Source organism: Festucalex cinctus, chromosome 1, assembly GCF_051991245.1.
Source record: "Festucalex cinctus isolate MCC-2025b chromosome 1, RoL_Fcin_1.0, whole genome shotgun sequence".
NCBI classification, from domain to species: Eukaryota; Metazoa; Chordata; class Actinopteri; order Syngnathiformes; family Syngnathidae; genus Festucalex; species Festucalex cinctus.
The window spans coordinates 20,203,848-20,221,795 of record NC_135411.1 but is presented as its reverse complement, the minus strand read 5'-3'; the positions used below and the strand labels follow the sequence as shown (position 1 = coordinate 20,221,795).

Below are 17,948 nucleotides of genomic sequence, written 5' to 3'. Positions count from 1 at the left end.
TGACAGAATTGATTTATTTAGTATAAACCAACCCTGCAGATAGCTAATCAAAGTAAGCTAAGTAACTCCCACCTAGTGTAAAATGGCAACTTTGTACAGTGGAGCTATATAAATCCGGAAAAAGTGTTGAAAACATTTTGTTTTAGCTTCATCTGCAAAATTTGTAAAACTGTAAAAGCGACCACAGTTCTCGGTCTTTGCATGTTTTCAGCAATTATCTTCAAACGTGTCTAGTACTGAGTGAATAAAATTATATATAAAAACAAGTTGCTATCCATAACAGTCATGGAGGTCATAGAAAATACTAGATGTTTTTGTTGTAGGATGCATGAATTTTTTTGCACAAGTTAATTTGATTAAACTGAAGATTTGTAATGTAATCTGCATTCTATTACAGCCTTTACTTTCATGCTTTGAGTTAAGCCCATATTCAACAGAAAACATTTTATCCAAATTTTAGAAATTGTTCTTATGTTCACTGAGATATTGAATAAAACCTTTACATTTTTCTAAGGGGGTGTACTCATATATGCTGAGAACTGTATATAAAAATCTCAATCAATCAATCAATCAATCAATCAATCATCTAAAAATATATGTATTAAAAAAATACCAGAGTAAAATGTAGTACATGTCCATTTTAATAATCTGATAGAAAACATTTGAGCACAACATATACCATTTTTACCATAATTACTGTGAAGAAAACACTGAAAAAATAAATCTGATGGTACATTTCAACAGATATCCCGAGCTGTACAATGACCCGTCACCGTACACGTTATCCTCAACTTCATTGCTTCCATTAAAGCCAAACGTATTCTGCACCCCAAATGAGGTGGATCCAAACGTCTCTCACTCAAACCGAAAAAAAAAAAAAAAAAGTACAGTACTTTTCAAATAGTTCAAATTGGAACTGCATAATGTCATGTCATGGTGTGACAAGAAAATAGCTGAGCACGATTAAACAGAGCCACCAGATAAGTTCAGTCAAAGTGATTTGACATGTGGTAGTGCATATAAATAACAAATATACAGTGACAATTTTGAACCAATATCAATAATATACTGTACAAGGAAAATATTAATAAATAGACTGTTACAAACAGCACTTAACACGGCTGGGTGCAACAAGTTTCTGTGCAATTCTGTAATCATCTTACACGCGCCTCGTGACGGCCAGCTGCTCCTTATCACGAAGCTCGCACTCAACAACGCGGGTACCTTTAAGGTAATGTCGACAGATTGGCAACCAGCTGCGCAACTGTCGACAAAGTGCCACAATACAAACTACAAGGTTACAATTCTGAAATCGCTTACGTGTCGTTAAATGCGCACACGTGTGTCTACAGTCAGTTAAAGTTTAGAATGAGTCACGGTGAAAAGTGAAGTCACAGGACTGGAAGGTGTGCGGGTAACGCAAGTGCTTGACCTCACGGAAACCTGGCGTTAATAGCGCAGCTTGAAACAAAGTTATGGGATTGCGTGCAAGAAATTTGTACTTATTGTTGGCTTTTGTCCGCCTGATGTCATCCTTCCACCTCACATCCACTTTTACAACACCATCAAAGTGCTCGAATTACAAGATCTTTGGATTTGAAAGAAAAATGGAGTTACTAATTGCTTGGCTAAAAAATACACATACTGTAGACATGATTTTGGTTTCACGTTGACCATCATTGTCCTCATGGATCACTTTGGGCCACAAAGTGCAAAGTGTGCTGGGAAGTCAAAAGTGATTTGGATTTGGAGATGCAGCCACTGAAAGCTTCAGTGAGAACGAGCTTACGATATTGCCAGAACATTAGGAAGACTGCGTGAGACAAACATGTCATCTTTGTAGAAAATGATACACGTCTTACAGCTACATCAATGTGTTCAATAAATTAGAAAAAACATTTACAAAAAGGACATGGCTGTAAAAAAACAAACAAACAAAAAGGCACACACTCATATTTAAGACATATATAGAGAGAAAAAACAAAAAAAAACAAAAAACGGTTTGGTTACAAATAACTTGCTGACCAGTCGTCTTGGTTGGACACTTCATCCAAACACAATAGAAAGTTGTTGAGTTTGTAAATAAATTCAACAAACAAGTGCAAGTTGGGAATTTCCCACCAGTCCGAGTACACAAATGAAAATCGTCCCCTTCTTTTGTCTGTGACATCCAGCAGCATGATCCCAAGCTTGTGCAGTTCCACCTTCCATCCCGGACTGAAAAACAAACCGCCGCAGGGTTTCCCAGGCTCATGGGCAGGGGTTGCCCCACATTCGGCAAGGCCCTCTCAGCCAGGAAGCTCCAAAGAGCCGACTTTGCAGGATTTCTCCACTGCAATCAAACGGATCGCTTCCAAACGAGCGCACGCTCGGTCCGGCTAAGTCTCGGCCGGCGAGACGTCGCGCGTCTCCGTGTCGACGCCGCCCTGATCGGGTTTACGGCCTTGGAGCGTCTCCATCGCGGCGGTCTGGCTTTCCTGCTCGTCCGGCGTCAGCTCGAACTGAAACTTGCTGGCGACGGGAACGCCCTCCACCTCCGCGTGCGGGCCCCCGTCCACTTCGCCGGTGTAGAAGGGAGGGGAGGGACTCTGGGGGATCATGCTCTGGTACCAGTTCCTGTTGTCCTCCAGCATGTCCAGGATGTCCTGGGCATCCGGGTGGACCAGGTCGGCCCACGTCTCCCACAGGGGATGCACGATGTAGTCAATGAAGCCCACCTGGAAGGGATGGAAGACGGCGTCAGTCAACGGAACTCACAGGAATTTGCTCCTACTACAGATCATCAGTGGTGGGAAACAACAAAGGTCACAATACTCCCTCACTGTACTTAAGTAGATGCGTCCAATATCTTCTCTTTATTTTTGAGTATATTTAGTATTTATTTTGTATTTTTCTGATAGATTTTTTTTTGCATTTTTCTTTTACAAGTAAACTTTTTTGACTGGCAAATACGTACTTGTAGACTCAATGCTAAAAATATGAACCCGCGTGAAGAACATAATTTGCAAATATAATTGTCAATGCCCAGAAGTGTGTAACTGCCAATGTGGAGTAAAAATATATGACTGGAAAATACATTCAAACGTATTTGCAAATACATTCAAACGCACTTAAAAGGCAAATGGATTTTTTCTCACAATGTCACGGGGTATCGACTTGTGGATGTGCAAGGAAAAAAATGCTAATTGTAGTATTTGGCTAACATTATACCAATACGGCGAAAAATTAAGTAAACATTGCTGATTCGTAATTTGGATTATTTATTATGCAGTCCATGATTCCTATTTCATTGTTTTCTAGTATTATGGGGGGAAAAAACGATGAAGGTAAATCATGCACTGAGGACATAATGTTAAAATTTAGAATGTTAATAATGTTTACTTAATTTTCAAATTATTGGCCAAATACTAACAAAAAATAGCATTTTTGTAAAATGTGATATTTTTAGCATTTAGCCAACAAGTATTTGCAAATACATTCGAACGTACTTGCAAATACGTTCAAACGTATTTAAATACGTTTGAACGTATTTGCCAGTCAAAAATGTGTACTCCAAATGAGCAGTTCCACATTTCCGTACATTGGACAAGTATACTTGTCAATTATGATTTTTCAACGGGTCTGTCTGATGCTACTGAATTTCAAACTTGGAAACAACTCTCCTAATGCACAACCACCAGTAGATGGCATCAATTCTCCATTTGAGACATGAGATCAGCATTGTTTGCGTTCTTTGGCAGGAACGGCTGCATTTTATGCAACCTTTTTTTTTCTGACGGCTGATTTGAAAAGATTGGAAAAGGGCAAATCAAACTTTTCTATTAGTCGTCTATTCTTTCATTTGTTTGATTCTGTGTGTGTATGTATAATCCTTTAACACAATATCCCGTGTGTCTTAAAATTGTCCAAATGCACTAAAATGACTATCAGTGAATCGGTACTTAAGTACAGCTAGGGAGCACTTTTTCCACCTCTGCCGATCTCATGTTGTGTTTTCGTGCGTAAACTCCACCTGCGTCCTCTCCACTGACGCCGTGTGTTTGTCACACATGGGGCTGATCTCCATACCCCGCTCCCTCTCTCGGTCTCCCTGGTGGAAGAACTCGTCCATGATCCTGTCAGTCCACTGCCGGTACAGATCCAGGGGCTTGGTGGGATTGCTCAGATCCGCACAGTGGACCATGTTGCGAAGAACCTGCGGGAACGGTCGAAGGTTAAAAGTCTGTCGTGTCCGTCTTTGTCCCAGCTGACGCCGCCATGCTCGTTACCTGCATCCTGTCTGTGTAGTTGTCCAACAGAAGGACTCCCGAGCTGGTCACCTTCTTGGTCTCCACCATTGTCTTCAAGTCTGCCAGCAGGCTCATGTGTTTGGACATGTCCGTTGCCAAAACCTGAAGAGGAAGCCGATGTGAGACGTCATTTCAGGATGACGGAAAGAAATTTCGGCTGAGCCCGGAAGCGGCCTCGCTTCCTCACCATGTCGATGACCATCCTCCTGAGCGTCTGCCTCTGCTTCTTGCTGAGGTTTTGGAAGATGTCGCAGTTGTCTTGCTGCAGCAGTTTGAAGCCCACAGCCAGGTGGTGGTTCTCCAGCACTGACTCATCGTTGTACATCAGAGCCAGTTCCGAGTCTGCGGGACGGGGGAGCAGTGACAGGGAAATGAAATGGAGCGCGGGTAACCATAGCAACCGTGCAACGTCTCCCCAAACACCCACACGGTTGCCTTTCGGCAGATCCCCATAAAGCGTGCAAAAATACCTGCATGCTGAACGCTTGCAGTTGCACAGACGCATGAAACGCGCACTTACTCGTGTTGATTAGGAACTGATTGGAAACTCCTGGGTGATCCACGTCATGAATTGCAGCTGCAAAAATAGCTGCCAGGACCTCCAGGTCGGTGAAGACGGCCTGCGTTTCGATAGGACAAGAAAACAAACGAGTTAACTGGCTGAGCAGGATTGACATGTGCCTGGAGCCGATCCCTCTTTGTGCTAACCGTCTGGTATGCAATTTCATCAGGCTTGACGTCAATGCTAGGCAGCTCATTAAACTGTTAAAAAAGAGGGAACGTCACAGCGCCGGCACGATTCCAAGTGAACTACTAAATGTGCGTTACTAAACGAATGGATACGCGAGTCATATCTAAGGACGATGGCATAAACATGTTTACATTTTCCCTGTCAGGATGTAGGAACGTGTCGGACAATGACACACTTACATCCAAAGCTGGCGTGGACAACAGGATATGAGTGGACTGGGCGACGTCGGCGGCATGCAGGCTGTTGTGGTAAGCCACGTCAGAGTGATAGTGGCTCTCCAGGGTGAGCATGAACGTCACAAAAGTGTCAGTTGGAATCTTGAACGTCCTCATCAGGTCTCGCTCCTGTGGCGCACACACAGAACACAAGTTAGGGAATAAAATTCGATCAAATAAATTGACCTTTAGTTGCCTAATCTGTCCTTCAAATGATTGGATCGTAAGGGGTGAATAAAGTCAATATTCCACAAACAAACCATGATGTGTTATTACTATAATATGTGATGTAAAAAAAAAAAAAAAAAAGTATAAAAGCCTTCTCACAGCCTATCAACACACACATTTAAATGCATCAAAACATACTTCAACATATTAAAAACATTTTTTTAAGTATTGCTTAGTGACACCTGTTCTTAATCTCACTCTCAAGAAATTGACGATGCAAAAATATTTAATAGTATGTGATATTTACATAAACATTTGTCACACCCTTGTTGAACAAAAGAGAATTAAACATTGTATTGTAACGTTGACATAAGACGTCTGTTAGCTTAATGCTAACATTTAATGTGAAACACCATTGATGGGCTAATGAAAATTAGCTTAGATTTTTTTTGGTAATTATAAACCTTCAAACAATTGCTGCACACATGGAGAGCAACATTCATACTTAGCCTTGGTGCTATTACTTACAGGTAGGTCTGCAGCTAACGATTATAATCATTGATTAACTTGTCAATTATTTTGTCAATGACTGGGGAAAAAAAAAGAAAAAAAAAGAATGCATTTTTTAATTTCGATCCTCAAACATGATTTTATTTCTAATTGACAGGGTGGAAATTGTGCAAACATTAATTAGGATTCAGTTACTGGTTTGGTTCATATGATTCAACACAAAGATGATCAGTCTGAGAATATTTACTGTTGAGAGACTGAAATTCCGAACATTAGCTCAATTTAAAAGAAAAAAAACAAAAATTTCTAAATGTTTAATTGATTTTCAAAAATAATTGATTACTAGGGGTGTTAAAAAAAATCGATTCGGCGATATATCGCGATACTACATCGCGCGATTCTCGATTCAATAAAAAAAAAAATCGTTTTTTTTTTTTTTTTTTTTTTTTTAAGAGCTCAGAATTGTTCATTTGGTAGTCTTACCGAATCAACGTCTTATCATCATTGCCTTTTTTTTTTTTTTTGTGTGTGTGTGTGTGTGAATCGATTTTTAAACTTCAAACTTCCATTTTTAATGGAAAAATATTCAACAAAACGTCTGACTTCGGGTTAGGATTCACACCTTGAGCATGGAAGAATGTTATATGAACGGAACATTAAGCCTTAATATTTTATTTTAGTGCTGTTCAAACATGAAACAGATTACAACCTCTATAAGACTGAAATTTCAGATAAATAAATAATACATTTTCATATAAATCTTACACTCTACAAGCTTACTGATTAGTATTTTCTAAATTTGAATGAAAAAAATCGCAACAATCGACTTATAAATTCGTATCGGGATTAATCGGTATCGAATCGAATCGTGACCTGTGAATCGTGATATGAATCGAATCGTCAGGTACTAGGCAATTCACACCCCTATTGATTACGGTATTTTTTTTTAAGTTGGGGACCTTCTCTGCCATTTCTCCTTTTCTTTTTTCTTTTTTTTTTCCCTTCATCTTCGATTACTCCAATTAGGCTTCAGGTTTTCCAGTAGACCTCAGTGCTGACTGGCATGTTACAGCTGAACATGCTCCGACACTGAAGTAACACAATTCTAAATTTGGACTTGTCTGTGCAGTGTAAGAGCCCATAAAAACTAACACTTGGAAATTTGTGATTATAATATTCCAGATCTCTAATCATGAGGTCAAAAAAGGGCAGGACGGTCACTAACCTGAAAGATGGCATACATGATGCACGTGAGGGGCCGGTTGTGAGAGTGTTCTGCCACCCTGAAGATATTCAGTCCCCATTTATTGATCCCCTCCAAGTCCTAAATCAAAGCCAACAATGTACACAGAGGATCGTAAGGCCAAGAGATCCACTTTTGTCGTTTCATTCTTCAGTGATAATTGAACCCATTACCTTTGACAATAGTTCTTCCTGATCTGTCTTGACCCCAAAGCGATTGTTGGTGCCTCCAGAGATGCAGGGCGTGTAGCTGCCCTTCCTCACCCCGCCAATCTGACTCATCATCCCACCTTGCTGCTGCGGCTGCAGCGGCTGTTGCTGCTGGCCTTGCCGCCGCTTTCTTTCTCGTGACTTGGGAACGGGGCACGGAAGCTCCAGTTCATTCTGTTTGTCTGCGGAGCAAACAAGGACGAGAAAAAGGATGTAAAAAAAACTCCACTGTATACGCAGCGCAGCTTACGTGGTTATCGCAGTCACAGTTAACGCCGGCAGATTATTACCTCTCACATGTGTGAAAGCATTAAAGCGGCAGTGAGCTATTTAATTAGCAAGTAATCCTTCACTGAAATGACAGCAGTAAACCCACCCCGAATGACAGTTTAATGCCATATTTTTCATGTGGCATTAAAAGGGAGTGTGGTAATGACAAAAGGGGTCGAGGGGTACAAATGAGATGTTAGAAAATAAATAAATATTCCCATGCCAGTCACACTGCCAGTGAGAACTGTTTTGAGAAGGAACCTGCTCATGTTCAGAGCGGTTGGCGTGGGTTGGTTTTTCCCTGTCTCTGAATATATATATTTTGTTTTGTGTGTGTGAACTTGTGGGAAATAAAATACAATAAAAAATAATAATAAAAAAAGCCAGCAGTAAAGTACACGAGGTAAATATTTCCTGCTCCACATGACGGCCGCTAGCTGCAATGCAGATGACAACAAATCTGTTTGCAGATGAGCCGAGCGTCCTTCTGTGAGCTGGAGTCGCTCGCTCTCTTTTAACAGGCTGCTCCTTTATTTTTCTCCTCATACGTTCGCATCATTGTCTTCTTGTGTTTGAACAGAATGGAAGGAGGAAAAAGTCTTGGGGCAGCGTGAGAGGTGAAATGGTGCCAGGCTTTTAAGAGAGGCGGAAACTCGGCTGTCCCAGAGATGAATAACGCAGTCTTTTGGGACCCGAGGGCACCGTGCACGTGCTCCTCTGCGGAGGAGATCCGCATCGAAAAGCGCAAAAACATTCTCCGTTTCCCGCACTCTGCCCTGCTCCCCCTGGGGGAAAGACTTTCCCGACGAGACCCCGCCCCCACCACCACCATTCACCCTCTACATCGCACTGCAGTCAGCGCAATGGGACCCTGTCTCCCTCCCCCAGACCAGATTAGACTGGTTTGACGGTGGTGGTGCACACCAGCTCGTTCCTCTGCTACATGATATTGCACTGAAACATCATGAGCATGTGTATGTCTTTGTGGTCATACGATGGAACTCACCTAGGAAGGTATTGGAGATGTATTCGGACACTTGGTTGCCTGAGCGACTCATCTCAGACAGGTGGCTCAGCTCCCGGTTCAGCATCCTTTTGAACTGGTGGGAGAAAAAAAACCACACCAATTAAAGGAAGGCTCCTTTAATTTTACATGTATGGCTTGATTGGCAGTAAATAGTTAGTATAGCTACGAAACATGCATAAGAGCTGAAGAATACACTCCTATATTGATTTATTTAACTTTTTTCAACATAGAAGTACTTCCGTGTTGCAACGCCCCCAAGTGGTGACGTCACTAGTGTGTATACTCGCTTGGGGAACAGTAGTTCACGCAGACATAACAACGAGGAAGACACAAACGTCAGTTATGCCTTACTGTATTGCAAAATTTTGCAAGGCGTCGGCAAGGAAAAACCCGCGAGACCCCCCCCCCCAAAAAAAAAAAAAAAAAGCTACTTGAGTAGACAATGGTTTGTTTGCTAATTGCTGTCAACCTCCCGAAGGACAAGCAGGCGTGCGCGCAGCGAACATTTCAGGCATGAGGACTTCGAATATATGTTACAATTTGAGATGGGGTACGCCACACGCCTAATACTAAAGCCCAACGCAGTACCGAGTATCTTTAAAGAACCAGACGTGGGAAATAATCAAGCCGATGGAGGAGCCGCAACTGCTAGCAACACGGAGCCTTCACTCTCACAACAGCCGACACAAATCGAGGTCTCCCTACGGCCACTGAAAGATCTCGGAGAAGCGAAGCAAATTTAAAGCGAAAGGTAGGCATGTTTCGGGGGTGGGGGGGCATTGGTTATTATACTGCACGGACTGTTTTATTTCATAATTCATTTGAAGGTGGCCAACGCAGGGGCACGTCGGCACGTTACCGTAATGCACAGTATTAACAATCGTTGGGGCGGCTGGCTTGACTTCGTCTTTTCGAGTGGCGGCTGGCCTGACCGCAGTGGGACGCTACGCAAAAAAGAAAAAAAAAACAGCTAGGGGAGGTTGGGTGCTGTAACGACGATACATTTAATTTTACTATTTTTTCTTTTTCCTGAAATATTTCGTCAGTTCCACACGTTTTGCATTGCTCGTACTGTGTGTCACTTTACCTGTTGGATATTTGCTCCTCCAAGACTTTTCTTCTTCACATCTTTCATCGCAACCAAAGCTATCCTGAGAATGTCTATTTAGTATTGCCATGTTGAATGTCTGATGTTCCAGGATGCAGTTGAGATTGTCCGCAAGGAACCGATCCTCGAGTTCTTTCATTTCCAGACAGCACACATTCATTAGCGGATTGTCCATTCCTGCAGCTCCCGCACGAGCACCACTCACCCCCCGCCTGATTCACTCGTTCGTCAAAGTTTATTTTGTGCCCGAAAAGACCATCTGGCGCCACAACTTTCACATCCAAGGCAGACTTTCCTTCGGTAGTGTTATTTTGTCGTGTTGGCTCGAAGCGATAAGGTTTAATCCTTCCGGGTTTGACGCTAGATGCACGGCTGCGTTGCATAGTGCTTCCATAGTGTAGCGTTTACACACTAGTGACGTAAACATCCGGGTTATTTAGTCACGTGTAACAAACATGCCGGCGTTCGATTTATTTTAACAATGGTTTAAAAGTTATTAAATGTACATAAAAAAATAATCACGTCACCAAATTAATTATTGAAAAAGTAGCAACTTTTTGCTGCTAAAAATGGATCAATAAGTAAAAAAAATATAAATATATGTATATATATTCACAAAATCTCACTGCTGTTATCAATAGGGATGTTTGTTTTCAGATCGATGTCAGTATGAGTACTCAACTCTTGAGTTTCAAATCAGGCCTTATTTCACGGTATCGGTACTCATGATGGCAGCCGATACCGTTTTACAATCAGGAACTAGAAATGTGAAATTAAAAGAATAGAAAATTGCCATTAATTTCATGCAACTTTAACAAAAAATGCTATATAAAATTATATGTCGTTTCATTTGGAAATTTTATGTATCAAAAGTACTCGTGACGATTCAAGAGTGGAGTACTCGTACTGGTTTCGGTCTGAAAAAAAAAAAAAAAAAAAGGGGGTATTAAACATCACTAGTCACTGATACTAATACCAAGTACCGATACTGGTATTGGCCACTGCCATGAGTACCAATACCTGAAATAAGGTTGGATATCGGCCGATACCAACACCTGGTATCAGTACTCGTCCATCCCTCAGCAAAACGATGTCTCATCAAGACATTGAGCACAGCCTGTATCCCATTTTGACGAATAATTTGCTGTACATGCTATGGAGGATGCAGTAGCATAATGTTTGAATTGTCCAGCCAAGATGATACAATCAGTCTGATCTGAAGCAGTTTATTAGCCACCAAAATAAAATCAATATAGAGCTTGTGTCTTACACACAAATTGACGTTGTCATCACTTCAGAAGGTATTGCAATGCTGACGTTCATTTTATGGGGTCTTACCCCAAAAACATCAACCATGATTTGTATTATGACCTTAACCAAAAAGATGACCACAAATACTGGCTCCAGTACATTGTGGGGACTCCTCGGACATATTCCTTTCCAGACAACATTTCGGACACCCATGTATGCAATTTATATACCAAAACACACCTTGATGTATCCCCAGGACACAGAGAACATGTAGTTGGCCTCAGGCATGGTGCTGAGCTGTGCTGAGCCCCTGGCGCTCCTCAGCAGAAGCCTTGTGCGCTCCTCTCTGAGTGGACCCCAAGGCTGTGCTCAGACCCGCAGCCCAAGAACCCAAGGCGCAACCAATCCGCTCAGATTTCCAACACGGTCGATGGCTGAGCTCCCTGAAGAGGGGCTGCGGCAGAGATCCGCATCTTCCCTCAGACGCCCGTCCGGCGCGTTCCACAATCCCAGCGATGGCGCGAGTGATGGAATCCCCCGCGACGCAATCAATATATTTCCCTTTGTCTTCTCATTCTTGCCACATCCGACCTCCTTTCTAAACCCCGCTCGCCCCCAGCCACCATCCAGATGGAATCCGGTGACATAGGAGGGGGAAATCCAGCCTTCTTCTTCCCATTGAGTGAGGCAGCGAGGAAGGGGAGACTCCAAGACAAGCGAGACAAGAGAGCGAGCGAGCGAGAGAGAGATGGCGAGGTGGGGGGGTGTGGGGGGGGGGGGGGGGATTGAGGGGTTGCACTGTAGCTGCAGAGTCCCCCTGAGGTAAAAAGACGGTGAATTTCACCGTCTTCCTTTGCCCCCCACTTCTCAACAAATCCGCCATGCCACTGCTGAAACCAGTTTGGGGAATCCCCCCCATAATATTTATCGCTTTTTTCGCTATTTCTCTGTCTCTCACACATAATACTGTTCGCTCTGTGCAAACCCCCTCTTCCCCACCATCTCAAATCGCTATCCTCTGCTCGGTAATGCAGAACAGAACCGATGCGTACTGCGCAATGTGAGGCTTCAAAGCCCAAGCGTGTTTATCACGTGGGGAAGGAAATGCTGGGTATTCATTCACCACAGTACGCGTCTTTGAGGAGCTTAGTCTTAGTTCAGTCTATCATTATGTTACATTTTAAAGATGAGTGCTTTACAATCTAGTGCCAGTCTAGAATCTAGTCCATCGAGTATGTGCCATCTGACTGTCTGCATATTCTTACAGGAATGATGCAGACAAAGATGAAGCAAGACAAATGAGTTACCAGACTGCAGCCCACCAGGGTACCACCAATGGCTCGACAATCTCAACGCCATGGCAACAGAGTCACGTGCACCCCCCCCCCCCCCCCCCCCCCCGTTCTCATGGTGGGCCACTAAAACAAACTGCACTGCATCACATACAGTAGAGACACGAGAATTCAAATGCATGTGCAGGTGCATGCTCATGTTCTACTGTTGATTTAAAAAAAAAAAAAGTCAACAATGCAAAGGCATTCAACCACTGACCCAATTTTTATTTTGCAATGCAGACTGTGGCACATGAAGAATTTCCATGTGCGAAGGCATTTCTATTTGAGTTCTTTTCTTTTCAATGTTATCCTTTATTTTCCTGTTAAAAGTTTTTTGTTTTTTTTTTCAGTTCACAACAGTGGTCTGTCAAGCAAGAAGCAAACATCTACTTGACTGTGAAACTTAGAAAAAAACTTTCAAAAGACTCGGCTGCACTCACGTGAGTGCCGGAGGCAGTCGCTGAAAATCAAACTGGGCTTATCAAGAAAAAAACATGGAGCCCTGAATTAGGCGCCTTTATTCTATTCACTGGGATTTCTGAGTGGATCTTTAAAGCAGTGGGAAGGTGTGAATTTAGGTGACTTCGAGGAAACGATGCCGCATGTCAGGCACTCAAGAATATAAAGCTAACACGGTCTGTTATGCACGCTGCTAACTGATACATTGATTTATATTTAACACAAAAAAATACAATAATAATCATCAACTAACAACAACAACAACTTGTAAAGTGGCACAAACTTCAGCAAACGTAAATGAAACTGGATTCAAGTGAGTCAAATGTTCAGGTCTAAACAAGTCACTTCATTACGAAACAGTTTGAAACATTTTACCTAAATAAGGCTGTGGAGTCTGCCGGCGAATTCACAATACAGTTAGTAACAAAAATGACATTTAATATATAATAATTTAATATTGATTATAGTTTCAGTATGATCTAATGTCAAATCAATGACCATATTAGTCTGTACATCCCAGAATTCATAAACACCAGAGCTGACCTTATTCCAGCTAGTTAGCATCTGAATGTTTGTCTTCTCTTTTCCACAAAAACATAATCCCATTGTCACGTGGCAAAATTCCAAACAGGGATCAATCTGGATAGCAACTCTGCCTGATCCCTGACCTCAGACAGAAAGTATAATGATAAAGCAGACTGAACTGACTGGCCTACAGACGCACAACCGATTGATGGCTCCGCCCACCACCTTGGGGCAAAACGTGTCTCCACCTACTTCCTCTTCCACTTCTTAGATGACAGAGCCATTGACGAAGACTTACATACACGGGCCCAGGCTTCGAGTATGAAACATACCTGAGTACATTCAAGAAAAGCCACCGACAACAACCCATCACGCAATGCTGACGTGCGGAAAATTACAAATATCATATGTTCAGCATTCATCAGTTTCTGTGACAAGTCATGCTTTGGCCTTGGTTGAAACAACAGATGGACAGGAAGACGCATATTGCAAAACAACTATGCAATCTTACAAAGCACAGAATGAGCCAATGAGCTGTGGCTCATTTACGTCTGTTTAGAATGTCAACATAGATACGATTTTGTCCACATTCACAACTGGACGACAGACGTTTCTTTGTAAATGCTGAGCAATCAAAAGGAAGCGTATGGTCACAAGGAAAAAAAAAAGAAGGTTTAATTAGACACTATGATCCCTACTATAAGCATGTCTAATGTGCTGGCCATACTTTTAGTCACATGGAATCATAACACTATAATTTAATGCCCATTTCCCCCGTCACAGCTACAGACCCTCCACTACATCTGTTTCAACCATTTTGTCATTTTTTTTTTCCCCCCTCCGAAGACGGCAGCACTTCAAAGACCAAGTGACCACACGTGAATTAAAGTTTCCTACTCGCGTGCACGCAGCCCCAGGGGCTTGCTCGCATGGCAGCCCACAGGACGCTAAACTCCACTAACTGGATTCAGATGGCAATGTTTGTCCAAGGCCGTCACCAGCATCAGTGTGGAAGTGCGGCCTGGCTAATCATAGTGAGGGACGGGGAGGCAGCTCCCCATCCTGAGGTCATCGGGAACAGGCTAGCGGTCAACAGGGTGTGTGGTCCCGGACCCCCGGATACACCTGTGTCCTTGGACATTGAAAGCGGAGACACACTGGGTCTGATTATGGGTTCAATTATGACTTCCGGTTCTAAAAAGAATCAAGTTCGCTGAAAAATGTGCCTTAAAAAAGGGAGCTACCGTGGTGATGCATTCATATAAATCCGTTTGGTAAAATGTGATAGTAGATGATTATCAGTGCAGATATTCAGCATTTTGATTCAGCAATACAAAGTAAATGCAAATAAAGGATCAATTTAAATCTGTGTTAACGCCAGGTAACTATTTATTTAAAATTTCAGTTAACTTTATAAGAGATGCTGCGCCCCATGTTATTGTTTGAAATTCAAACTAAGATAAGTTACAATTTTTAATTTCAAATATTTTGAAATGTTGGAAAACTTTATTTACTGTGTAAAACAAATAGGAAACTATTTGCGTGGTTCCATTTAACTTTTAAAGACAAGACAATGGCCCAGAGAGCTCCCTAAAATTTTTGTTAAAATTTTAACCCAAAAAACAAAACAAAACATTTTGCAAATCTGAAAAGTTGTTCAATAAACACAAAGGCTTAAAAATATTGACAAGAGTTCGAGTTTCTATTTTAATGGCAATATTTCCCCTATTAAAGTCAATATCGGCTCAAATATCGGTTATCGGCCTACGCGTTGACTCTAAAAAAGCAGTATCAGTCTCTCTCTACACTAAAAACTTTACTTCCGCGATAGCACTCTCTTTAAAGGGGAAGTCAACCACAAAAAAATTTCTTGACAATATGTTCTATGCAGCCCCACTAGTATAAATATAATATTCTGGTTAATATTGCGTTAGTGGAATATGAGTTAAGCAGCAGAAGGCGGCCATTTTGCCACTTGCTGTCGAGTGAAAATGACATCACAGTTGCTCAGGTCTCAGGTAACAACCAATCACAGATGAGCTTCAGAAAACAGTTGAACTGTGATTGGTCGTTGCCTGAGTCCTGACTAACCGTGATGTCATCTTCAGTCGACAGCAAGTGGCAAAATGGCCACCACAGGTGATGGATAAAAACGGCTGGATTTTGCTTCATAACGCATATTCCACAAATGTAATATTAATCAGAATGTCATGTTTAGACTAGTGATGTCACATATAACATTATTGTCGAGAAATGTTTAAGGTTGACTTCCCTTTCCACTTAGCTACAGTGCAATAACTTATTAACCTTAGCAACAGTGCTTTGTGATGGTCCTTGGTCATTTGGGAGTTCATTGACTCATGAACAATGTTCCCAGTCTGAATGGTGACTTCGACATTTTGCTGAGTGTCTGCAGGGTCGCGTGCTCTTTGTCTTTACATTCCCAGTTGACGTGGTTGCCCGTAAAGACTCAATTTGACCACTTATAGTCAGAACACCATCCATTGTCATGTATTAACGAGGGAATGGAGCAATGGCAGTAGGAGCACAGGAAACAGGGACAGGAAACTGCTGCCACGGTCATGGTCAGTCATCAGCAACGAACCATAGTGTATAGTTTAGACGGAAATGGTCAGCATCACCCTCAGTGTTTATAATGTAATGCCGCCACACCGTCTCCTCTGTCTGTGTGCGGGCTGAGGAATAATTGCTGGTGTGGATTCAGTTCAGTTTTACACAAATCAAATAAACTCAAATAAGTCTGTGTATATTAAATGAAAAGGAATGAGGACCACCAATCTTGAAACCATGATATATATTTAACAGGCTTTTTTCAACATTCAAAATTGGGCCATGCGTGGCCATGAAAAATGTAATTTCCACAGATTGAAAACAACTGCTCCCAATTTTACCATGGAGACCGAACATGAGGCTCGACATTGTAATGAAGAGATGCATTCTTTGCAGTGACGGCCCTGACATTTGGTGAACTTTATACTATGACGACATGAGTTCAACTTTCTTGACCATAGCTGCACACATTAGGGGCCATGACAAAAGTGCTAAAATGCATTGTGGAATATTTGGATTGAACAAAATTTTGAGGGACAAAACTGCTTAATAATGATGCCCAAATTTAAAAACAACAAAAACAAATCACAAAACAGATGGAAAAGGGGAATAAAAAATAAAAACCTCATTTGACCTCCCACAGAAAGTCTCTTTCATGATTTTCTTGTTAAACATCAACTATAGTTTTGACAAACTGTTCCCGAGTGTGGCCCTTTGCGATGGTATCACTGGAGAAAGTAGCCACGCTGTCCTCAACATGACAACAAACAAGATCTCAATTGAACCGAACTGAAACATGACTTACAAAGGAACTCAGATGTCAATTATGCATGTAATTGGCTATAGGACAGGCTATAGTACGGTACTTGTTTGAATACTGTAAAAAAAAAAAATGTATAGAGCAGACACATCAGCATCGGTAAATGATTTATAGCTGACATGATAATGGCTGAACTTAAAATTTTAGGACAAGGTTTAACTAGATAATATCGCCATACCTCTTTTGTGGTGTCAAATACATGTCATGAGAGAGTTGGTTCTAAACTTGTAAACAACAATGATGTGCTTTGTTCTTGACATTCCTTTACATGTGACTCCTTTTGCTAGTCTGATAAGATTGGAAAACTAAGATAAGCAAGCAAACAAATATGTCAAAACATCAGATTGCCGAAAATAAGCAAGCAAGCAAATCCAAGTCTCACCTTGTTGGATGCCATGTCACTAACAGAGCGGTAGGTCTGGATGGTCTCCAACTGGTCCAGACACCAGTCTAACTCCTCCATGGTCTCCATAGCGAGCTTCTGGTAAGACTCGTCTGCCAACAGACACACGGACACGTAGTCAGGGCCCAAAGGATCTAAGTCCATATTGGAACCCCCCGGCGCCATGCAGGGAGGTCCAAGAGCGGCCGAATGGCTTGATCTTCTGGTGGACTGGCCGGCTGAACACCCGGGAGGTGCGGAGGAAGACGGGGAGTTGTGCACACAGAGCTCCTTCATCTTGTTGCACTGCGTCGCCTCAAAAAGTTCAGGCTAGTGAAGTCCAACTCTCAGACAAACTGAGGCTACAGTTACTGTTTGCTGACTCTCTCAGTAGCCCCTTTCTCTCCATACCCCGCGCTTTCACTCACAGTCGTGGGCTCGTCAAAACCCCCTCCTACTCGGGCTGCTCCCCCCACCCCCCACCCCTTCGCAGACTCTCCGTCGTTTGCTCGCAGTGCCATTCTGCAAAAGCGGCAGTTGTGCAAACTAGGCAGTATGCTGCCTCCTGCAGTTGACGTGTTGTCCCCCACCCGAGAATACCCTCCCTGTTAATTTAACACATAAATGGTCTGGTGCAAAGCAACCTGCTGTATAATCATGTCCTTTTCATCAAAAAACATTATCTTCCTAGTTCAAGTGTTTTGATGCACTTTGTCAGTGCTGAAAAGACAGCTACTCAAGCTCCCAGTGTCTTCTACTTTTAAACTTAGATGAACTGCAGCAGGAACTCCCGTCACGCCAACTCGCTGCCTCTCT

The 17,948-nt window shown here is 42.3% G+C and overlaps 1 protein-coding gene across 4 annotated transcripts in view; it reads right to left on the bottom strand.

Annotated features, from left to right (window-relative positions):
• Positions 1 to 623: 623 nt before the first annotated feature.
• The window catches only part of LOC144018979 (3',5'-cyclic-AMP phosphodiesterase 4B-like), a 49,427-nt gene continuing 32,102 nt past the window's right edge, over positions 624 to 17,948 (bottom strand). For 3 of the 4 annotated variants that reach the window (XM_077521727.1, XM_077521738.1, XM_077521749.1), the window contains 10 exons: positions 17,133 to 17,245; positions 8,662 to 8,755; positions 7,350 to 7,567; positions 7,159 to 7,257; positions 5,220 to 5,384; positions 4,810 to 4,909; positions 4,477 to 4,631; positions 4,269 to 4,391; positions 4,013 to 4,195; positions 624 to 2,717 (listed from right to left, as the gene is read on the bottom strand). In XM_077521727.1, the coding sequence (XP_077377853.1) occupies positions 2,379 to 2,717; positions 4,013 to 4,195; positions 4,269 to 4,391; positions 4,477 to 4,631; positions 4,810 to 4,909; positions 5,220 to 5,384; positions 7,159 to 7,257; positions 7,350 to 7,567; positions 8,662 to 8,755; positions 17,133 to 17,245 (1,589 nt within the window). In that variant the 3' untranslated portion in view covers positions 624 to 2,378. Of the gene's footprint in view, positions 2,718 to 4,012; positions 4,196 to 4,268; positions 4,392 to 4,476; positions 4,632 to 4,809; positions 4,910 to 5,219; positions 5,385 to 7,158; positions 7,258 to 7,349; positions 7,568 to 8,661; positions 8,756 to 11,281; positions 11,764 to 17,132; positions 17,246 to 17,948 lie in introns of those variants that run through there. The other variant, XM_077521756.1, reaches the window with a different exon arrangement.